Source organism: Equus caballus, chromosome 11, assembly GCF_041296265.1.
Source record: "Equus caballus isolate H_3958 breed thoroughbred chromosome 11, TB-T2T, whole genome shotgun sequence".
Taxonomy (NCBI): Eukaryota; Metazoa; Chordata; class Mammalia; order Perissodactyla; family Equidae; genus Equus; species Equus caballus.
Window position 1 is genome coordinate 22,782,288 of NC_091694.1, and position 22,777 is coordinate 22,805,064.

A 22,777-nucleotide genomic window follows, 5' to 3' on the forward strand; every position below is an offset into this window, starting at 1 on the left:
TTGTTTTAATATCAAATAATGGTTTTCCCACTGCGTCCTTAAGTAAAATCGATAGCCAACGAGGGGGATGTGTTGTATTTCGCCTGTGGCTTCCAGGACTCCCTGGCATAGTCTCTGGAATTTTGGGGGTATCTTTTTCCAGTCTGAAACGCATGGTTTTAAGGGGGCCTACAGGTTTGGGGTGAGTCAAATCGGAGAGACTTCCATCTCAACCCTTCCAAGAACGCCTCTCTTGTTTCTTTCCGGGGGCATTCAGCACCCAATTCATCCGAGGTTTCTTCTCTGTCTCTTGCCTTTTATTAGCCTGCTCAATTCCACCTCCCCACCCGCATTCCACCAAGAGCCCCTGACTCTGTTCTTAAGGCCGCCCCGTCTGTGTGGAGTGGGGGTGGGGGATGGAAGGAAGGCTTGTTTTTGTTGAAAATTCCAACAAAGTATTGCATGGGACATACTTACACTAATAAATTATTCGTTGTTTATCTGAAATTCAAATTTAACTGGGCATCCTTATTTTTATCTGCTAAATCTGGTAACTCTAGTTGGAATGCCTCAGCCAAGGGCACTCCTGCGCTGGTCTAGAGGGGATCAGAGACACCTACTGGGGACTAGAGAATGAAGGACACTAGCCTTGCTTAAGCTGCTTCCATATTCCTAGCATAGTATGAAGCAGGCACTTTCGCTAAAGGGGTTGAGAACAGGGCACCCTGGGATCAGAATGACCTGAGTTCAAATCTCAACTCCAGTGCCTATTAGCTGTGTTACCTTGGGCAAGTGACTCAGCCTCTCTGGGTCTCAGTTTGCTCACCTGTAAAATAGCCCTCTGGCATACTGTGCTGGGGGTTAAAGAAGATATGCTCCTGAAGTTCTCAGCACAGTACTTGGCACATAGTAATTGCTCAATAAATGGTCTCAGATTTTGTTATACTGGGGCAGATCCAGGTTTTGCGGGGCCTGAAGCTTATGAAATTTGGGAGACTCTCTTTAAGAGGAGGAATACAAAGTTATGAATACAAAAATAGACACATGCTTCCAAATGAGGGGTCTGAAGTTCACCCTTCTCTAACACCGTGCTAAGTCCCCCTCTGGCTCTAACCAGTGACGGCCAAATTGCAGATCAAGTTCTATTAGAAAGTCAATCGTGAAACCAATTTAGATGATCAAGTCAAGTCTTTTTTTTTTTTTTTTTTTTTAAGAAATAGAATGGAGAGGCCAGCCCGGTGACCAAGTGGTTAAGTTCCTGCGTTGTGCTGCGGCAGCCCAGGGTTTCACTGGTTCAAATCCTGGGCGCGGACATGGCACTGCTCATCAGGCCACACTGAGGTGGCGTCCCACATGCCACAGCTAGAAGGACCCACAACTGAAGATACACAACTATGTACCGGGGGGCTTTGGGAGAAAAAGGAAAAATAAATCTCTTAAAAAAAAAATAGAATGGAATAGAAAAGATCTGCACGCACCACATCCTCACGTGTAGTAAGTGTGAGTGTGGGTAAGGGCATCTGTGTCTGAGGTGATGAGGTACAATGGATTTATTCCTTGGATCATAGTCGCAAACACTGAAGAAATACTGCTGTGTATGGGGACACAGCAGCCCTTCAGGATGGCTGTCAATATCCCTATTTTCTCTAAGAGTTAGAGTTAGGGTGAGGGTCAAGGGGGTGGAGGCTCAAGTGGAGTTAACCAATTTGCCCAGGACCATCCATCTCAGGGCTAATGAGGGAAAAGCTGAACAGCCAGCAAAACCAGACCCACTCCCTCACGCATCACATAGGCCAGGACCTAGTCAAGGTGCCTCCCGGCCCTGCAGGCAAACGAGACCGCTGACCTGGCTCCAAGAGTCATTTGTGGTCACATTGTGGAGGTCTTGCACCCTGAGTGCATGCCGCCTTCAAGAGACCATCAGGGTGTTAGGGTCAGGGTTAGAGATGTCCCTTCTCCCCCAGGCCCCACCCTCCCCTCCCTTTGTGTTAGAAGGGTTTGTCCAGCCAGGAAAGTGGCACCATCCTTTCTGGACCCATACTCTGTGTCCCTCTTCATCCTAGAGCCACACTCCTCATCTTACTAAGTCCTCCGGGTGCCCGAGGAGGCGGGCATTATCTTTCCCCATTTTGCAGAGGAGGAACCCTGAGATTCCGAGGTAACAAGAACTGAGCCATGAAGCTTTGACTTCATCCGTTATGCTCCGGAGCCCTGAATCAAGGGTACCTGAACCCCCTCTCTCCCCGGCTCCTGTAGGGGAACCAGAGAAGGGTCCTCCAAGAAATCAAGGTAACTACCAGTTCCTCACTCCACAAAGATCCTGCCTCCCCCCAACTCCCTCCCCGCCAAGGCAGGCCCACCGGCTCTACATCCCAGATCCCAGGAGGAAACCCAGACTAGAGACAATGCTCAGTCCTAGTGGGCTGCGGAGGGAGGGTGGAGCAAGCAGCAGTGGGGGCCAGAGTGGGGATGAGGGAGGAGCTGGGGTCAGAACTCACGCCCCAGGAGGAGGCTTGAGAGGGGCTGAGTTGCCCAAAGAGAATGAGCCCATTCAGAGCCAGGAAGGAAGGGGAAAAAACCTTGTCTGGTGTTTGACAAGAGGAGAAGAAGGGGGGCAGGGGTGGGCGCTGCTGATTCGCTTCTCTCCTCCACTGCCCCTCCAGCAGGGCCTGGCAGGAGAACCAAGGAAAGAGGATGTCTGAGGGACAAAGGCTGAGGGGGGGCCTGAGGAGAAGGGAGGGGGCTGGGGGATGGCTGGGTGGCTGGAGGAGCCTGAGAGTTTGCCAGAAGGGTCCAGTGAGGGGCCTGGGGAGAGGGAGACAGCTACAGAGGAGAAGGGTGACTACAGGACAGAGAAGAGTGGACCGAGGGACAGAGGGCAGAGGCATGAGGCCTGTCGGAGGAGGTTTTTGCGCAACAGGTACTGGGCCTGCGGGCCATGGAGGTGCCCACTGGCGCTCAAGAATCAGGAAGGGGCTCTGGCTTAGGGAGGTGACCTCTAATGGTCAACAGGCTGAGGTCTGGAACCAGCAGCCTGTGAAATGCCAGTCAATCATTGACCAGCCACTGAGACTGGGGGGTACAGGAGGTTGTGTGCATGCCTGTGTGCATGTGTGCGTGTGTGTGTGTGTGTTGGCACCAGAGTCTCCTCCCCTCTGGCTACCTCACCAGCTAGCCTGGGGTCAGAGGACTGAAAACAAACAGAAAAAGGGAGGAGACGGTCCACAGTCCGAGGTCTAGGCCACATACTGGAGCCTACCCCACAGGTCTCGAGTCTGGGGCATGGGTTGCTGGGGAAGTGTTTATATGAATTAGTTACTTAGAAAGAGTCCCCCCAAGAGTAGGGGGGCCTCCCTGAGGCCACAGGAGAGTAATTTGGAAACTTCTGATAAGAAAATCTGTCGTTCGTAAAGGTGGCCTTTTAAGAACACTTGCATCCTACCCACTGGGGGCCGTTCCCCACTCCCCGGGCCCAGAGTTAGCAAAGGAGCAGAGCCCAACCTGGCAGGCTGGGTGTGCTGATCTCCTCCCTCAGCCCCTCTCACTCGCATCTCGGGAATGCAGGCCCAAGGCCTGGGGAGTTTGCCTTTTCTCTCCCCAGGCTGCTTTGCCAAGACAAAGAGCACTCGTGCTCTCAGCTTCACCTGGCTTTAATGCATTTACATGTGGCTTCTGTCCTGGCCTGTGCATACCAGGCTGTCATGGTTTGTGTTCCTGTGTCCTGTGCTCTCAGTGTCTTTGTGCTGGCTGCTAAACATGTGCCCTTCATTTATCTGGGGGTCTGAGACAGTAAGTAACTGGGCTGTGTGGCCTTGAATAAGGCTCCACTTTGCCATCTGAAATATACGAGAGTTGGACTGAATGGTTCCTGGTCACAGTGTTTTAGGATTTGGTGTGGGGGCAGTGACCCCTTCAGCCCCCACACTTGTCCCCTGAAAGCCCCATTGAGCCATTCCTCTGCCAGATTCTGGATTCCAGATTCTTTGTTTCACAAGCACTGAGTCTTCCTGCTCCATTCAGCTCTTCAGGACCCCAAGCTCACCCTGCTGGCTGCTGGGGATACAGACACTGGGGTGTGAACGAGAATAATCTTACCTCTGGCTTTTAGTTTGGGGAAGAGGAGACTAGGAAGCTTCTGGAAGCATAAAACTATGGCCATCAGGAAGTCCTGATTTAGAGGGACACTTCCAGTTTTAGCTGTTTTCGTTCACTGAGCCCACATTGTTGATTCCTCCCTTTCCTCGCCCTTTACATCCAATTGTTTTTTAAGATCTATCAGTTCCTCTTCCAATCCATTTATGTTTTTCCCACTTCTCCCACTAACTAGCCTAAGCCTCTATCAGTTCTTCTCTAGGAGAAAGCACTAGCCTTTCACCTCCCCTGTGCTGCTCTTCCCCCCTTTCGATCCCCTGTCCTTTTCCCATGATAGCCAAAGTAAATGTTTTAAACACAAATCAGATCATTTCATTCATTCCAGTGCGAAAAACACCTCCCAGTGGCTTCCCATTGCCTCAAGTCTTCACCGTGACCTGAGACCCAACAGAACTTGGTCTCTGGCTGTTGCTTCAATCTCAGCCTTCCAGTCACCCAGACAGGCCTCTTTTCTGTTTTTCAGAGATAACAAACTTGTTCCTGCCTTAGGGCCTTTGCACTGGCATTCTCTTGGCCTAGAACAATCTGCCCCCAGGTATTAGCAGGGCTGGTTCCTTCTTGTCATGCAGGTTTCAGCTCAAATGTCACTTTCTCCAAAAGGCCTCTGACCACCCAGTCCAAAGTAGGCTCCCCCACCCTCCCTCACTTTTACATTATCCCGTCACATGACTCAACACTGTGACCACATGAAATTGTTCTCTTTACATTTTCCCTTTGTTTTTAATTGATATATACAGATGGTACAAAATTTAAAAGGTACAAGAATAAGAAGTGTCCCTCATGTCCCTGTCACCCAGACACAGAATCCCACTTCTCCCCAGAGGCAACAACTGTTTCTACTCTCTTATATATCTTTCTAGATGTATTCTCTAAGATAGCAAACGTAATATATACTCTTATTTTTCCCCACATGAGGTAGTGTGTACACACACACACACACACACACACACATACTGTTATACCTCTTGCTTTTCTTTTTGTATTTTAATTATTTTATTGCAGTCATATTGATTTATAACATTGTGTAAATTTCAGCTGTACATTATTATATCTCAGCTTCTGTTTAGACTGCATTGTGTTCACCACCAATAGTCTAGTTTTTATCTGTCACCATACATATGTGTCCCTTTACCCCTTTCACCCTCTCGCCACCCTTCATCTTGCTTTTGATACTTACCAAGAATATCACAAAAGTTTTTCCATGTCAGTGCATTACAAATCTGCCCCATTCCTATTAATTTCTGTCCAGCATGCCATTGTAATTGTATGGATCTCCCTCAATTGATGTAATTCATTCCCTATTGATGGACATGTAATTGTTTCCTTTTTTTTTTTTGCTGTTGAAAATAATGGACAATGCTGCCATGAGTAGCTTTGTACTTACACCATTTTGCACTCGTAAGTACACCTAGAGCCTGTGTAAGTATACCCAGGAGAGAAATTGTTGGTTGGAAGGTTTGTGCAAATTGCTGGGTTAAAGGGTTATGTGTCCTTGTCAGTCAGATAGTGCCAGATTCTCCTACATAGTGATCACACCAACGTGCTCTTACGTTAGCAGTGAAATGATCTTACTCTTTTGTTTGGTGCTTGTTTATTGCCTGTCCCCCTCCTCTGCCTTGTTCAGCACTCTGTCCCCAGAGCCTCACACATGATAAATGGCAATAAATATTTGACGAATAAAGGAACTTCTTGGTATGCCCCAATTTTTTTCTAAGAATATGAACAGTTTGCCTATGAGCCCTCAGCACATTGCACTATTACTTTGTCTTTCTCCACCTTGGACTGGGAACCATTTCTGCTTCATCTTTTTTTCCCTAGTTCAATGGCTGACACCCAGTAGAGCTCAATAAGCCTGAGCTGAAGGAATGAACTAATGACTTTGCAGGCTGTGACTCGCATATGAAGCCAAATACGAGTTAGGAAGCCGATTAAACTAAGGGGGCTGGGGCGGGGGCGGTAGAGGGAGCTCTGGGCTGAAAAGTTGGGAGAGGGAGAGGCCTGGTGATTGTCTAGAGATGTAGGGCTGCACTGGCAGGAAAAACCCTCAAGAGATGTTCCAGAGAGACAACAGCTCATCTTCCACCAGAGCAACATGCCACAAGTTTCAACTGTTCCCATCCACATTTTCTTTTTTTTTCTGAGGAAGATTAGCCCTGAGCTAACATCTGCTGCCAATCCTCCTCTTTTTGCTGAGGAAGACTGGCTCTGAGCTAACATCCGTGCCCATCTTCCTCCACTTTATATGTGGGACGCCTACCACAGCATGGCTTGATAAGCGGTGCCATGTCCACACCTGGGATCCGGGCCAGCGGACCCCAGGCCATCGAAGCGGAACGAATGGATTTAACCACTGGGCCACTGGGCCAGGCGTCCCCCTACTCCACCTTTAACTGAGGATAGTTTTCTTCATCACGTCTGTAGGCATGAGTTTTCAGGGACCTATGAAATGTTTAAGACTAGAACAAATTTTCAATGTTAGTTCCAAAACATAAGAAAACTACAAAAATCAACTAATATTTTATTAAATGTATACAAAATGTAACAATATGTCAACTATTAACAGCAACTGAATTCAACTATACATAGTTATTTATAAATTTTATTTAATGTGTATTGCCACATTTTTTTTCCCCCTGCTTTTTCTCCCCAAATCCCCCAAGTACATAATTATATATTTTAGTTGTGGGTCCCTCTAGTTGTGGCATGTGGGACGCCGCCTCAACGTGGCCTAATGAGTGGTGCCATGTCCGTGCCCAGGATCCGAACCGCGAAAGCCTGGGCCACGGAAGCGAGTGCATGAACTTAACCACTCGGCCATGGGGCTGGCCCCAATTGCCACATTTTAATATGTTTGATATAATATAGGAAGATTCCTCCAAAACTGGAACCTTAAGAATTTTAAAAGAACCCTATTTCTACCTTGGAGCTCTCTCAAAGGAAGAATCTCTGCTTTGTCAGGATTTAATCCTCTTTATTCCTAAATTTCCTCATCTTTAAATGGGGATCCCTGTAAAAAGATTCATCCCAGCATTATAGTAAGAGAAAATGAAATAATGTTATAAAAGGACTGACCTATCAGATGCAAAGTAGTATTAGTACCGGATTATTTCTGGTCAGCTCCTGGAGGGCTGAGCGGTTGTTTTGTTCATTTCAGCTTCCCAATCAGTATCAACTGGGTGCTCAACTCCAGGGGGCACTATTCATGTTACATTTAACTCGAAAAGGCACCATTCAGAGAAAATGCACTGTGAATGGTGCACCCTGAGCGCCATTCACAGAAAATACCATGTGAATAGTGCCCCCTGGAGGTGTGCTTTGCCCAGCAAGTTGCTAGAGCTAAGGGCTGAGGAAGTGTTTGCTGAATGAGTGAATGAATGGAATCCAATTTTACTTCCTACTCATTTCACCTCCCAAGATAAAAAAGAAAAGTTGACCAGGAGGGAAGAGAGTGGGGGAGGAGGAAAGGCAGTCATTAATCTACACATGCTAATTGTGCATCTAGCTACAAGGTTTCAATGCTTCAACGAGATGGGGGTGTGTGTGTGTGCGCTGGTGGTAGTGCGGGGAGGAGGCGGGATACTAAAGCAAGGATCCTATTCCCAAAGGTCCTCCTCTTAATTTTCCTTGAAATATTACACCTCTCCTATCTCAGCGTCGTCTGAATCACGCTGGTAATTTGACCGTCCTGGATTTGGACTCAAATTCTTACGTTGAATTACGTTGTTTATTCATTTTGTTAAAAAAAAAAAAAAGGGGGGGGGTGGTTCTTAGCGCCTACCATGAGGCAAATTTTGTACTACCAGTGCTGGAAGTAGAATGGTAAACAAGATAGCAGAGGTCCCCACCCTGCCTGGGGAAAACAGACCACTGTATGTTATATCATCCTCCAGGTGTTATCCCAGAAGTGGTGTTTAAATTGAGACTAGAAGAATAAGCAGGAGTGGGATTAAGAGGGATACAGACGAAGCAAAGCCAGGAGGCTTCAAAGACATGGCCCCTCGAGGTAGGTCTGGGGCAAGGGAGGGAGGCCAGTGGGCAGGGGCGAGATCGTGCAGAGCTTCTGGAGTTCTGATTTTATCCTGAGGTTAGTGGGACTCGTTAAGGGGCCACTGCGGCAGTCTCGGCGACAGATGATGATGTCTTTAACTAGAGCAGTGCCAGTGGAGATGGAGAGAACCGGACAGGTCCAGGTACATTAGGAAGTGAAATCCGACAGGGCTGGGGACAGAAAAATAGCTCTTCCTCAAATGAAGAGACCCTAGAGAAGAAACGAGACGGATGTTTATAAAAGACCACTTTATTCTGCTCCTTAATCCACCCGGCGCCCCCTTTCCCTTAACTCTGTCTCCTCAATATGGACATGACAGTCAGACGAGGGGCGGGGCAGACGCCCACAAAAATCCAGGAACTTTTATTTAAACTGCATGGACGTCAGCGGACGGTAGAATAAAGAGCACAAGGCACTTCCGCTTACTCCGGAAGTGGAGGTTCCTAAGCCCCTCCGCCGGCGGAGGGCCAGGGTGCAGGGATGGCCGGGCGGACGGCGGGGCTGGTGCTGCTGGCTGGGGCCGCCGCGCTAGCAAGCGGCTCCCAGGGCGACCGCGAGCCAGTGTACCGCGACTGCGTGCTGCAGTGCGAGGAGCGGAACTGCTCGGGGGGCGCACTGAAGCACTTCCGCTCCCGCCAGCCAATCTACATGAGTCTAGCAGGTAAGCCCCACCCCGCGACAGGCCACGCCCCTTGGTCTTGGCCCCTCCCCCTGCACCCCAATCCCCCTCTGCAACTCTGAACCTTAGTACCCCCCCCACCCTACTACCCCGGGTCCCTTATGAGTGTAAGTGAGTGGAGCCCCAGGGTGATGAGAGCCTTGGCAGCCGGTCTTACTTTCCCAGGAGCTTTTGTTTACTTTTTATTTATTCGGCCAAACGGGTATTTACTAGATACACCTGAGTAGCAGGCCCTGAAAGGACACTGAAATCAGATCAGTCCCCACGGAGGAATTAGCTTTCTCAAGTGGAAGGTCGAGGATGATCTGAGCCCTAAGGACCCTTAGATTAAGCAATAGGAGCATGTGAGGGAGGAAAGAATGTTTCTGGCCTTGGGGGGTGGGGGCAGTGACCATCTTGGAACCTTCTGTGAAGGAAGGGCTTCCGGACGGATCCGTTAAATTTGGACCTGTGGCAGTAGTGGTCACCTCTGGTGTGACAGGTGTCACAATAGGTCTGTTAATTTTCACAACAACCCTCTGAGGTAGTTTCTCTTAACCCGGTTTTACAGAAGGGGAAAATCAGCGAGGTTAAGTGCCCTGCCTGAAGTCGCACAGCCAGTCAGTGGTAAAGCAGAATTTCTAGTTCTGACCTGTTTGACTACAAGTTTGTTCTCTTTACTGTCCCTTTGCATTCCAGAGAGTGGAGGCCCTGGGCAGATGTGGGCACATCCAGCAGCTTGGTTTACTCAGGGAGCAGGGTGCCTGAAAAGGAATAATGGCAAATAAAGTTGGAAAGGCAATTTGGGGCCTCAAAAGCCAGACTGAAGAATTTGGACTTAATTTTCATAGAAGGAGGGTGAGACAGCAAGGCTTCCTCCCTGGGGAGTGAGAACAAATCCTGTGTTCAGGAAGGGCAGATGTAAATGCAGGTATCCGTAGGTGAGTCTATCAGATGCTAAGATCCCCATCTTGGGTGAAAGGAGAAGAGAAGAGACATTGTTCACTCACTGTACACCCCCACCCCCTAAAACCACACACACATGCACACACGCACACACATGTATGCGCCTTTCCCTTATGTGTATATCCCACCATGCCCCCTCCATCCAAGTGGGAAGCTAGAATTTTGAGATTTCTTCTGGGTCTCTCCAGCCTGCAGGCCCTCTTGGCCTGCATTTGAGCTTGGCTTTCTCTTTGCCGCCCGTGTGGGGAAATTCATGAGACCAATTTACCTCTTTCAGGCTGGACCTGTCGGGATGACTGTAAGTATGAGTGTATGTGGGTCACCGTTGGCCTCTACCTCCAGGAAGGTCACAAAGTGCCTCAGTTTCATGGCAAGGTGAGTTGGAGGGTCAGGGTAGGTATATGGTGGGGATGTGGTGGGAAGACGATACCCCTCAGTTGGACACACTGTCCAGGCAGTTGAGGTGTGGGGTGGTGGGTGTGAATTTGGGGCAAGTACCTGTTCTTCTCAGAATATGCTGGTTTCCATATAATCAGATGGGACCAATGTGTCCTGCCTCTGGATTTGGAGTGACAAGATCTGAGGTCTCCTCAGAGAGTGGTGCTGGGCTTCTTAGGGTATTTGAGATGCCCACCTTGCTACAAGGACAAATTACCTGACCCACCACGGCATGCTTTCTGTTGCTTCTTCAGTGAGAGTCTGGATTAAAATACCAATACCCCTTGGATTGCCCAGCAAGGCACAGTTTGCTGATGCCTTTTGATACAACATGATCTTGTTCTATCCTGTTGAGATTGGCAAGAATTATTCTCCATAATTTGTCACAGAGTAAGCTGAGTCTTAGAGGGCTGTGGTCACTGGTAGAGGAGGCATTAGGGCCTCTGTCTTCTGGATGGCAGGTCTGTGCTGTTTCCACCAGGCCATACTGAGCCATCTCCACTGACCCACGTGGTCTTCACCAAGACCAGGCTTACAGTGCTCTGAGTTCTGGCCAGGATGGAGGAACAGCCCTCAGCCTGGGAGGAAGGGGAGCTCATTAACCTGAAAAAGGACTGACCCTGAGCTTTGGCCAAGGTCTAGGGCTGAAGAACCAGCTGGGGACCTGTTGATGCAGCATGTCAAGAAAAGGTAGGCTGGGCCATCCGAGGTTTGCTTGCCCCTGAGGCCCCCTCCGTGTGCTCCTTTTTCAGTGGCCCTTCTCCCGGTTCCTATTCTTCCAAGAGCCAGCTTCTGCTGTGGCCTCTTTCCTCAATGGCCTGGCCAGCCTGGTGATGCTCTGTCGCTACCGCACCTCCGTACCAGCCTCCTCTCCTATGTACCCCACCTGCGTGGCCTTCGCCTGGGTAGGTAACCTGGCAGGATTCCTGCTCTACACCCTCATCTAGGAAGGAGGAACTCTTAGATCTCCATTCTCATCCAACAGCGTTTCTACCCACCGAGCTTCCCCTCTGTTTTCCAGGGCTAAATTTGCAGCTGTGGAGTGGTCAGGCATGGGAAGAAAACAAGGAAGGTGCTGAATCAGTCCTTATCTTTCTAGCAGAGTCCTAGGCCAGGCTATTTGAGAGGGAGGGAGAGAGGAAAGAAACATCATTCTTGTTCCTGAAGGAGGAAGCCACTAAAAGATCGAGCAGGGCAATTTACAAACACAGAAGGGAGATGGGTGGTAGGGAGCATGCTGGGACCACGGGTCTCTCCGAGGACTCCTCTGGAGGACCTGAAGCAATCTCAACCCCAGCCCAGGCCTGGAGGCAGTGGCAGCCACAGCACTGTATCGAGAGCTCAGCCTCGTCTTGCCTGGAGATGCCGAAATATGTTCCATCTGAGTCTCCAGAGAGGGCTCTCAGCTTCACAGTGTGACTGTCAGAGGAGCCAGCATCCAGGGCCTGGAATTGTGTGAGAAGCATAGACTGGGGTACAGATAGGAACTGTGGCAACCTTGGGGAGGGTGTGAGAGTAAGAGGTCGCAATGGATGTCTCTAGATCAGAGCTACCACTGTAAGCCTTAGGGAAGCATGCCCACTCACTCACCTTCCTGCCATCAAAGCAGCCATCAGTTTATATGTTGAGCACCTACTGTGTGTCAGGCACTTTGCTGGGCTCTGGTGATCCAAAGTGTATAAAAACAGACAGGTCCCTGCCCTCTAGTACTGACCGCACAAGCACACAATTAAATGTAAAGGTGCAGTGGAGGAGAGGTGTATAGGGGTATGATGGGGGACCAGACCAACGCAGGGCAATCAGGGAAGCCTTCCCTGAGGAAAGGGCATTGAAATAAGATCAGAATGATGACTGAATGTTAGCTAGGTGCATTCGGGGAGGGTAGGAGGAGTCCTCTACACGGAAGACTCAGAATGTGCACAGGCAGGAGAGAGCTCAGGTTGTATGAGGACCTGAAAGGCCAGGAAGCCTGCCATGCAGGAAGCCAGGGAGTGGGGTTTGAGATGGGTGGGCAGTGGATGGGGCGAGTCCCTGGAGAGCCTGGGCACATTAACACTTTAGATCTTGACTCTCAAAGCATCAGGAAGTAATGAGGGTCGGAGAAAAGGGGTTTCTTAAATAGATTTGCTTGGAAAACTCATTCTGGCTACTGTGTAGAGAACAACTTGGAGGGGGCAGGAGAGGATGCAGGGGGCTAGTTGGTCGTTTTAGCATAGGGCACAGTAGCTAGGCTAGAGAGGTGGCACAGGTCTTGGGAAGGAGGTTATTAAAGACAAGTGTGTTTGAGCTGTGTTTTGGAGGTGACATTAAATTTTTTTAAATGCGTTTATTTAACAAATACATACATAGCTCTTACTGTATGCCAGGTACCATTCTAAGCATTTTATAAATATTAACCTTGTTAATCCCATAACAAGCTTATGAGATAGGTAGTATTAATATCCCCAGTTCACCGATGAGAAAACCAAGGACTGGAAAGATTAAGTAACCTGCCCTAGCAGCCAGGGTTTGACCAGCCAACTGGCTCTAGAGTCCAGCTCTTACCATCCCGGCTGTACTGACAGCCTCAGCGGTAGGTTAGATGAGGAGAGAGGAATCAAGGATGAGCCCTGTGTTTCCGCTTATGAGACACTGATAGCTGTGAATGTGGATGAGATCACCAGGGGGAGCTTAGCAAGAAGAGAAGGGGTCTAGGAGGGAGCCCTGAGGAACCCCAAAACTTAATGGCTGGATAGAAGAGCACAAGCCAGTAACGGAGACAGAAGGAGTGGCCAGAGGGGTAAGTGGAGACTGGGATATCATGTGGTTGGGGGAACCCCGGGACAAGGGCAGGAAGGAGAGAGTCATCCATTCTCCTGAATTCTGCTGGACAGTCAAGTAAGATGAGAACTGAACGACGCCCCTGGATCTGGCGACCCTGGGCTCTCTGAGGACCTTAGGAAAACTGATAGTGCAGGATGCTAAGAAATCCCGCCAAGCCTCAGACTTGGGAGATGGGGATCGGATCGGAAGGAGAGCAGGGAAGAAGGCTCTTAATACGCCTCTGGGAAATGTTGATCCTCGCTAATACTTTCTATTCAACAAATATTAATAATAATTGTTATGAATTATAGAACGCAAATCACCTGACGGGCATTGTCCTGAGTTCTTTACATCCATTTTCTCGTTTAATCCTTACAATACCACCATGAGCTCTGAGTAAGGCTCAGAGGGGGAAAACTTGCCTAAAGCTGGCAGCTAACAAGTTAGTGAATAACGGAGGCAGGTTGGTGCCCAGGGCTGGCTGACTCCAGGCCCAAGCACTCAGCCTCTCTTTTGAACGTGCACGGTGACCAGTGTTTGTTGAGCATTTGCTGTGGGTAGAGACACAGGTTAGCACTTGTGGGAGCTGAAGCCCCTGCCCCCAGAAGCTGAGCCTAGTGGGAGGTGCAGGTCCATGCAGGCAGAGCCGAGGAGGGCTCTGGTCAGGAGCCCTGGGAGTTGTAAGGAGGGGAGACCATGTCTTCTAAGTGGAAAAGTCTGTCGGGGAAGCCCAGGGAGGAGGAGAGGTTTCCTCTGGGACCTGCAGGGCTGGCGAGGCTCAGACACACACCTGTGAGGGGACAGGAGGTGGGATTCCGGCATTCCAGGCTGGGGGCGCAGCAGGAGCAAAGGTGCAGAAGCTGCAGAGTGTGAGAGATGGACCGGCGGCCTTGGGAAGCTCAGCCTGGCCACAGCGTGGCTGTGTGAAAGGGAGAGGGAGGTAAGATGGAGCAGAGAGGCCCTGAGTGCCAGGCTGAGGGGTGGGGAACTCTTGTGTGGGTAGGGGCCAGGTATCAGCACACTCCCTTACAGGCATGGGTGGGATAGAGCCCCCACTTCCTGTGTAGGCCTCTCAGAGAGAAGGACACTTGGTCCTGGCCAAGAAAGCAGGAAGGGCAGGGAAATTAAGGAGGTTACACCTGCCCCCTTTCCCTTGGGGTTCTTCCAGGGACACTGCTTTCTGGGCCCACTGCCTGCACTGCCCCCTCGCCCGCACCCCTGTTAGAGAGCACAGGACAGCCCTGCCCGAACTCTCGAACAAAGCTCAGAGCCTCCTTGGATAGACCCGTGGGTCTGAGGGGACCTCAGAGGGTCCAGCCTTTGTCTTCTCGACATGTGCCAGAGGCAGTGGTCACTTCACAACTCTCATCTTGATCCGCTGACCCTTGAGTCTTTCATCTCACTGGCGTCTGCCACTCGGCTTCCTTCTTGGTGAGGGTCATACCTCCCAGGGGTTCCCTGCAGTCCAGTGTGGCCGAGGACCCTTAGGGACAGAGCAGGAGATGTTAGGTTGGGAGAGGGCAGTACCTGGGGCCTGTGTCTTAGGGCATCCTTAGGGATGTGGGGTTCTGGGACAGGGGACTCCATCATGCCACCATCAGGCCCTTGAGGGACAGAATCTTGGTGCCCATGTTGCCGTTGACGATCCCGTTTGGATTTTACCTTGATCTTTAGTGTGTGTGTGTGTGTGTGTGTGTGTTTGCAGGAGGGAGGGGTCCTGGGCTGTGTATAAGGTGTGTCTGTGGACTTTGTCCTGGGCTGAGTCTTCTGGAGCAAGTGGGGCTCCTGATTTCTGTTGGGGTGGAGTAGGAAGGCCCCTCACCTGCTCCAGGTTAGATCTTGGTGGCGGGGGGTGGTCTCAGTCTTTTTCTCTGGGAAATGAGGAGACTCTGTCCCCAGCAGGGCTAATGAAGCTTTGGCACAAGAAGCCAGCCTCTGCCTTGACGCTTGGACCAGGCAGCAGCCAGCCTTTAGGGGGCCCATCAAAGCTCTGCACACCACAGACCTTTGACTTCCTGGAGTTGGGGGCTTCTGCTCTGCCAGAGCTGGAAGGCCAAAGCAGTTCCGCACCCCTTCATCCAGCAAGGAAAGGTCCTCAGGGGTAGAGGTGAGGGAGTGAGGGTGCCAGGAAAGCCCAGGATGATTGACAGCGGTGGGGCTGACTGTGCTCTGCCTCTGCGGAGGAAACGACGGGAACAGAGAGGTTGAGGCTGCGGCAGAATGATGGTTAGACTTCACGAAGGATTTCTCTATGGTCAGACAAGAGTCAGTGGAACAGGCAATGGCAGGAAATCAAGGATTCCTTTTGGATCGTGGAAAAAGCCCTCCTTCTCCCATCTCCATCCAGCTCTTCGCCCTTCTCTCTCAGGAGTGGACTGGGGTAGGCTTGCCCTGCCTGAGGCAGGGGATGAGGCACAGTGGCCTCTGAGGGGGCCCAGGGTGGCAGCAGGCGTCATATTTAACATTCTGCCTCCCCCACTTCTGAGACACCGAGCTATTTAAAGACCCACTTGTCCCCACTGCCACGGTGTCAATGACAGCCCCGAGCACTGAGGCTTAGCACTGGGTCGAATTCCTGACAGATCTGGCTCACTTGGCATCCACCCAGTTTCACGGCGGTGATATTTTTGTCTCAATTTTCTTATTTTCCAACAGACTGAAACAGCCTCTGCTCTCCCTCACCCAGCTTCCCTGTCCCCCTCCATTCCCACTCTCGTTGGCACCCTGCCCCTGGCCCCCCGCCTTTCCTCAGTGTTTACCGAAGTTCTTGGCGCCTGCTGGGCCAGCCCATCGCCCTCCTGGCCTGTCTGATTGGCCACTTACCCAGTCTGCCCCCTCATTCTACTCAAGCTTGGCTGAGGAGTCCAGGAGCAGCCATACCCTTGCGTCTTGAGGGCTTTCCTTTCCTTGCATATCTGTCCATCTGTCACTTGAGTCTTGATTACACACACTGCGTGAAGAGAAACAGCATCTCTGCAGTGCCTCCTGGTGGGGTAGGGGCTCAGGAGCAAGGAGGAGGGGCTCTTCCTAGAGCGGAGGTGTCCGCATTCTGCGATCCAGAAACCCTAAGGCCCCATGGCTTGACCTGGAACATTGTGACTCTTAGGAAGAGGAAGGTGCACATGATAAAGGAAACTGACGTTTGTGGAGCACCTGCTCTGTGTGCCAGGCAGCAGTGACAGCAACCATTTACTGAGTGGCTTCTTTGTGCCAGGCATTTCAGAGACATCACCCTCATAACCCTTATGCAGTGGGTACTAATATTAACCCCATTTTGCAGGTGAGGTAGCTGAGGCTCAGAGAAGCTGTTATTTGTTCAAGAGCACACAGCTATTTAGGGGCTGAGGCAGAACTTGAATCCAGGCTCCATCTCATTGTGGAGGCTGCAGACATTCTGCCCCCAGCCTGGAACTGTGGGATGGGCTTTAGGCAGCTGTGGGGAGACCATCCCTTCTCCCCCTAGACTTCCTTGCCTACAGGGAGAGGGGGAGGCAGACTTGGCCTCTTCAGCCTCAGGTTTGTGGAGAGGTATGAAGGTCCCAGGTTGGTCAACAAGGTGGAGAGAAATAACACCTAATGTTTTACCCTGTCCTGGGCACTGTGCTGTACACTGTACTTGTTTTGCTCATTAAATTCTTATCAACACTATGATTATTCCCATTTTACAGATGAGAAAACTGAGGCACAGCAAGGCTAAATAACTTGCCCAAGGACACACAGGAAATGCAGAGCTGGGATCTGAACCCTGGCAGTCTGGCCCTAGGGCCTGCATTCTTAATGATTCTATCTCCCAAATCTGAGGAGAGGGTCAGAAGAGGAGCCCCCCATAATGAGACATCCCCAGGGGAGAGGGGACTTATCAGGGGTGCAGAACCCAAGCTTCAGGTGGGTCTCTGTAAGTGGAAGGCACCCCTGGGAGGCGGTTGGACTGGGGACCAAGCAGCCCCCAGCCCTGTCCTGTGAAGCTAAGCTCTAGCCCTGTGTGCCGGCCCCCTGCTTTCAGTGTTCCAACTGCCACTTAGCTCAGTCCTCTTGTCACCTCCCCTTTCCTGCCATGGGTGACAAGGAGGCCTGGCCGGCTGCCAGTCCCTGCTGCCTTCCCCTTGCCTTTCACACTGGCTCCAGGGCCACTCTCCTCCCCAAAGATGTCCCTGTTCCTGGCCTGCCCAGGAGACCTGGCCCCCGTGACTGCCTGGGCCCTGTCTCCAGCCCTGAGCCTGCTCTTCTCCCCATGCTGCCCCTGAGCATCAGACTTTGTAGGAGCAGTGGCCGAGAAACCACCCCGTCTGTCCCACTCTCCGGCCTCCAGACCATGCCTCTGTCACCGTCTCTGGGGAAGGGGCAGCACCAGGCACGGGACAGGACGACCATCCTCAAAGGAGGAGGCAACCTGACCTAGAATAATTACCTGACATCAGGGCTGGGAAGGGACAGAGGATCAGTTAGGTCGGCCCCTGATCTGTCCCGAGGGAAGCTCGGGCCTTTGCCCAGATCATGAGGAGCATAAGCAGCGAGGCTCAGCCTAGGACCTGGGCCACACAGACTTGCACCAGGCTACTGGAGTCTCCAGAGACTTCCAGGGCTGACTGGCTTTGCAACAGAGCCCTGCTGGTCCCGTTCTCTCAGAAGCCCCCTCCGACAAGCCGTAGGGAACTCATTCTGCTGTCTGACCTTCCTGCTGTAGTACTGGACGGAGAGTAGGAGAGTAGCTGCTTACCCTGCTCCTGCTGTCCCCTGCCTGGCCAGTTTGCCTGCTTCACCAGACCCAAGCAAGCAGTTCCTGGCCTTCACCCATCTCAGGCAGGCCTGTCCCACCCTAGCACATCCCTCCCTACCTCCAGGGCATTCCAGGCTAGACCTCTGCTGGCTGTTCCTTTGATGGGTTATCACTGGTTTCCCAGCCTTTCCTCCCAGCCCCACTTTTTTCAGTCACTTGGGCGTCTGCAGTGGATACAGTAGTCCTTGAAAACAGCACCACTTCCCACAAGATCTAGGGCTCATTTGCAAGATAATTTGTATTCTCTCCTTGCAGTTAATTTCCAGGAAAAAGGCTGTAACTGTTCCCCTGGGCTCTTGCCCACTACAGCCCCTCTAGCCCTGCTCATCTGCTCCTCCCAGAGTTCCGAGCAGCAGCCACTGGTCTGGCGGGTTGGGCCGGCCCAGCCAGGAGGAAGCTGGGCTCAGCTGGCCAGCCTCCTCCTCAGAGACTTGGCCCCAGTGGGAGATGCTTGATCTGCCTCCCTTGCTTGCTTACTCAGGACACGCCCCAAGCTGGCTCGAGCCCCTCCACCCCACCCACTTCATTCCCGCCCCCAGAGGCTGAGGTCACTGGTTCCCCTGGCCCGGGTGGGGCTGTCATCACCTGCTGGTTGGGGGCGGAGGCGAGGCCCCCCGGGGGCTGTTGTCTTAGCGATTGAGTAACCAGGGAACTTGGTTCTGCCGGAACTGGTTCCCAGGCCAGGCCGGAACCTGTGGAGGCTGCAGCCCCCGTGGCCTAGGGGGTTCAGGGTGGTGGGAACCTGAGCCTGCGGGAGCTGGGCTGGGTGGGGCTGGAGGGGCACAGGTTTGTTCATGGGCTCCAGGGCAAGGAGAACCACCTTTCTCTGCCCGAGGAGCCCCTCCCTAAAGTGAGATGGGTGTGAGCTTTCTGGGGGTCTTCCCTGCCTTGGGGCGCCATGCTCACCAGCCTCCTCCCTCCTCAGGTCTCCCTCAATGCTTGGTTCTGGTCCACAGTCTTCCACACCAGGGACACCGACCTCACAGAGGTGAGCACCCCTCCCGTGCCCTCTCCTGCTTGGGACAGTCCCAGAGGAGCCCAGGACGGCTCAGGCAGAGCAGGCTCTTAGGTCTCATATTGACTCTGTTTACGGAGCACTTGCTCTGTGTGGGCATTTTAAACCTATTAGTGCACTTGAGCCTCACTTGACCCTTGTGAGGCAGGTGTGATTATTAGCACTTCCTGACTGACGAGGCAGCTGAGCCTTGGAAAGGCGAAATCACTTGCCCAGGATCACCCAGCCCGTAAGGGGGTGCAGTCACGACTTGAGCGCACAGCTGTCGCGCTCCAGACTGCGCCCTGAATTCTGTGGCATGCTGTAACGTTCTGGAGCCTTGATAGGCATCCTCCACCAGGGCCTCTAAAGCCTCCTGCTGAGCTCATCTTTTAAAAATTGTATAATGTGAATACGAGGGTCATCTTGTTAAATTTGAGAGTGAAACAGCAATAGGCAGAAGGAGCACAAGACGTGGTCGCCTCTGACCACGGCCTAGAACTCCCATGTTAGACTCTGGCTGTGCCTCTGCCACCCCACATTGCCCCCATCCCTTGTGGGTCCTCTCTGGGCCCTGCCCTCCACAAAGCCTCCTGCCCTCACACCGGCCCCTCATCCAGCTCTCCCTGTCCTCAGAAAATGGACTACTTCTGTGCCTCCACCGTCATCCTACACTCAATCTATCTGTGCTGTGTCAGGTGAGTCCACCTTGGCTGCTACAGAGGCAAATTCAGGCTCTGGGGGAGGAAAGGGGTCACCCAGCCTCCCCTGGGAGCCCTCCCCAGGGCCCTCCTCACCAGTCCCTCCACACATACCCATACCCTCCGGGCTGTTCTGCTTGGGGACTCTGGGGCAGGATTAGGGGCCCTGGCTCTTTCCAAGGAGCTGTAACACTTGGTCCCAGGCCCCTGGGGGATTGGAGGCCTGCCCAGCTAGCCTGTTTTGGTGGGGGAGGGGCAGTGGCTTTCAGGACCACTAACTGATGGTGGGGTGAGGGGGTGCTTCAGGGAATGCTGCTCTGGGGACGGGCCACCCTCCATCTGAGCAGCTGTGGATGGCGGGACAGGACTGTGGGGCTGCAGCACCCGGCTGTGGCCAGTGCCTTCCGGGCCCTCCTCCTGCTGATGCTGACTGCTCACATCTCCTACCTGAGCCTCATCCACTTTGACTATGGCTACAACCTGGCAGCCAATGTGGCTATTGGTGAGGCGGGACTGGGGCCCTGGGGGTGGACCATCTACAGAACTGCTGGCTTGGGGTGGGAGTCAGAGGTTGGTGCTGTTCCTCGAGAAGGAGGTTCTAGAGAGACCCTTCCTGTAGGGGAAGAGGAAATAATTTGGGATGGGAGAGAGGGGGCGCTGGGAGGAGAGTCTGAGGATGGTCTGGGATCAAAGAGCATGGGGATGGGGGATGCCTTGCGGGGTGAAGGAGGTCCAGGGAGTGAGCCCCTCCCTGCCCCCCACACCCAGGCCTGGTGAACGTGGTGTGGTGGCTGGCCTGGTGCCTGCGGAACCAGCAGCGGCTGCCTCATGTGCGCAAGTGCATGGTGGTGGTCCTGCTGCTGCAGGGGCTGTCTCTGCTTGAGCTGCTTGACTTCCCGCCTCTTTTCTGGGTCCTGGATGCCCACGCCATCTGGCACATCAGCACCATCCCAGTCCATGTCCTCTTTTTCAGGTGGGTGCTACTCTCTGCCCAGGCCTCACCTTCTTTGTGCTCTTCCTTTCTGCTCCTTAGAAGAGACTGGGGCCTCTGGGGCCCCATTCGCCCCCTCCCAGCTTGCCTGCACTCACCCCACCCTGCCCCCAGGGAACCGCTCAGAGCTGTGCCTCAGTGGGCTCCTCCCTCTGCCCGCAGCTTCCTGGAAGATGACAGCCTGTATCTGCTGAAGGAATCAGAGGCCAAGTTCAAGCTGGACTGAAGGCCCTTGGAGCGGGTCTGCCCACTGGGGATCCTGCCCTCTCCCTGCTATCTCTCCTTCTCCCCCCAATCTTTGAGATGATTTTTTTCCTTTTAGCATCTTGAACTTGGACATGAAGGGTGTGGGCCCAGAATCATGTAACCTGCCCACCCCCTTTCTTGCCCCCACGTTGTCCTCATAGGTCTTCAGCACCTATTTGGGCCTGGCCTCTCAGCATCTGGGGCTGGAGAAGGGGCAGGCCCTCTGGTTCCTGGAGCTGCACTAGGGAAGAACTGTGTTCCTAGCTCCATTGAGGGGAGAGCTGCCTCTGCCTCCTCCAGGTGTCCCCTCACTGCCTGAGTGGTTCCCAGAGCCCTCTGTCTAGCTGGGAGATCAGATTCCACAGGCCTTTGGGGATACAGTGGGGTCCCCTTCTGTTGCCCACTCCATGCCCTCCTCCAGGGCACCACTAGGTGGCACTAGACCCTTGCTCTTTGGCTGCTCGAGTTTTAAGGCAGGTCTCATTCTCCCCAGCGAATCTTGAGGGACCAAGCTACTGGGATTGGGGAGGGGTCTCACTCTGACTGTTGCCCCAACCAGACCCCCAGGAGGCCTCACCAGGACCCCAGAGGGCCCAGAACAGGAATCCCTTTGACCCCTGTGCTACTGTTGTGGTTGGGAGCCTGCACACAAGTGTGTAAGGGAGTGTGGGCCAGACTGAGTGTTAGGTGACGGGGTGGTGGGCCCAGGCCTGGGGGGTGTGGGATGCTGGGTGGGACTATGTGTGAGCACCGGCCTGGGGCAGTGTGGAAGGCGGGGGTGGTGAGTGGTTTTAAAGTGTGTGTGTTGAGGGGCAGGCAGGTTAGTGTGGGTTAGGGGAATATGCATAGACTTGAGTGTGAGATGAGTGTGAGTGCAGGTGAGTGTGCTACACAGTGGGGAGAGGTTGGAGCAGGATAGGGTGAATCAAGTCACCATCAACAACCATTTATTGAGCACCAACTCTGCACAAGGCCCCAGGCCAGGCAGAGAGTAAGGATATCCCCAGGATCTGGGGGGGGTATGGGTGTCCAGGCTGCGTGTGTGTGTGTGCGCGCACGTGCTCTTGTCCGTTTCCCCTCTCCTTTGCAAACCTGATAGTGCCCCACACAGCTCAAGATCACCCTCCAGAACCAGCCCCCACAAAGGCAGAGAAATGGGGATCCTCTGGGCCTCTCCAGCTCCCTGTCTCCTTGCCTAGGCATGGTTGAACTTCCCGCTCCTCCAGTGCCCGCCTGCTAGCCCCTTCACCACAGCCTGGACCTTGGGGAGGGAGAGGGGCCATCTGAGGGAGGAGGGGAGGAGGCTTGTGGCTGGGTCTGGTTTCTGGCCTCCCAAAGGCAGGCAGGGGCCACCTCGTGCCTGCACTCCAGTAAAGGTGACCCCTGCCAGTTGCCAGCAGCCCTAGCACATTCCTGCTCCACAAGGATAGAATGTGGAGCTCCAGAAACTTTCCATTCAAAGGCACTCTCTGTGATTGGAGCACGGAGTCTGGATTCTTGTTCTGTCCCTGCCCCGGGTCCCACACCAGGGGTAGGGCACTATGCTAGGACTCCAATCTCAGGGACTTGGGTGGCCTGTGTTAGTTTCTTTTGATACTGAGAACTATTTTAAGGTAGGAGGGTACAAGGGACATTCTTAATAAACCAATTCTCAGCCTCACCTACCCTTGTTCAGCTCGTTTCTGTGAGTAGGGTGGGCTGGAGGCAGCAGACAGGTGGGGTCTCTACCTAGGCACGTGGGGGTGGGGGTGGGAGGGTGGAGATGCAGAGCTGGGCAGAATCCAGTCCAGCTCATGGAGGGGCCTGCGTGGGGGAGCTGGTACCCCTTCTTCCCCTCTCACTTCCCCTGGGCCTTTGTTTGCAACCCCGCCCCCCTGCAAGTTCCACTTCAGTCTCCTAATTGCCCCTCCTCCTCCCCTTCTGGTCCTAGGCTCCACTACTATTTGAACTTAACCTTTCTGAGCTTCACCTGCAAACAGGATAACAGAACCTGCTGTTGAGTGTGAGGACTAAATGGACCTAGTA

General features: G+C 52.8%; 1 protein-coding gene and 1 long non-coding RNA gene across 6 annotated transcripts; one reads left to right on the top strand and one right to left on the bottom strand.

The window, feature by feature from the left end:
* Positions 1 to 2,799: 2,799 nt before the first annotated feature.
* Positions 2,800 to 22,412, top strand: PGAP3 (post-GPI attachment to proteins phospholipase 3). Of its 5 annotated transcripts, none has more exons than XM_023652597.2 (9): positions 2,800 to 2,899; positions 8,022 to 8,134; positions 10,081 to 10,178; positions 10,994 to 11,146; positions 18,746 to 18,808; positions 19,451 to 19,512; positions 19,881 to 20,017; positions 20,284 to 20,488; positions 20,669 to 22,412. In XM_023652597.2, exons 2-9 carry the CDS (start codon positions 8,122 to 8,124, stop codon positions 20,730 to 20,732), a joined length of 795 nt encoding a protein of 264 aa, XP_023508365.1. In that variant the 5' UTR covers positions 2,800 to 2,899; positions 8,022 to 8,121; the 3' UTR covers positions 20,733 to 22,412. The 5 variants fall into 5 exon arrangements, with proteins under 5 accessions (XP_023508365.1, XP_070083475.1, XP_001501181.1 ...); XM_070227374.1 differs by lacking the exon at positions 2,800 to 2,899 and adding an exon at positions 7,646 to 7,802; XM_001501131.7 differs by lacking the exons at positions 2,800 to 2,899; positions 8,022 to 8,134 and adding an exon at positions 8,419 to 8,840.
* LOC111775650 (uncharacterized) lies at positions 12,548 to 16,161 on the bottom strand. Its single transcript, XR_002811463.2, has 3 exons — positions 15,867 to 16,161; positions 15,049 to 15,218; positions 12,548 to 14,526 (listed from the first exon to the last, which is right to left on the bottom strand). It is a non-coding gene; the product is annotated as an uncharacterized lncRNA (long non-coding RNA).
* Positions 22,413 to 22,777: the final 365 nt, after the last annotated feature.

Coding starts and splice junctions, on each gene's coding strand:
- PGAP3 (XM_001501131.7), top strand. CDS start 8,660: ATGGCCGGGCGGACGGCGGGGCTGGTGCTGCTGGCTGGGGCCGCCGCG. Junction 8,841..10,080: donor AATCTACATGAGTCTAGCAG/GTAAGCCCCACC, acceptor TACCTCTTTCAG/GCTGGACCTGTCGGGATGAC. Junction 20,489..20,668: donor GTCCATGTCCTCTTTTTCAG/GTGGGTGCTACT, acceptor CTCTGCCCGCAG/CTTCCTGGAAGATGACAGCC.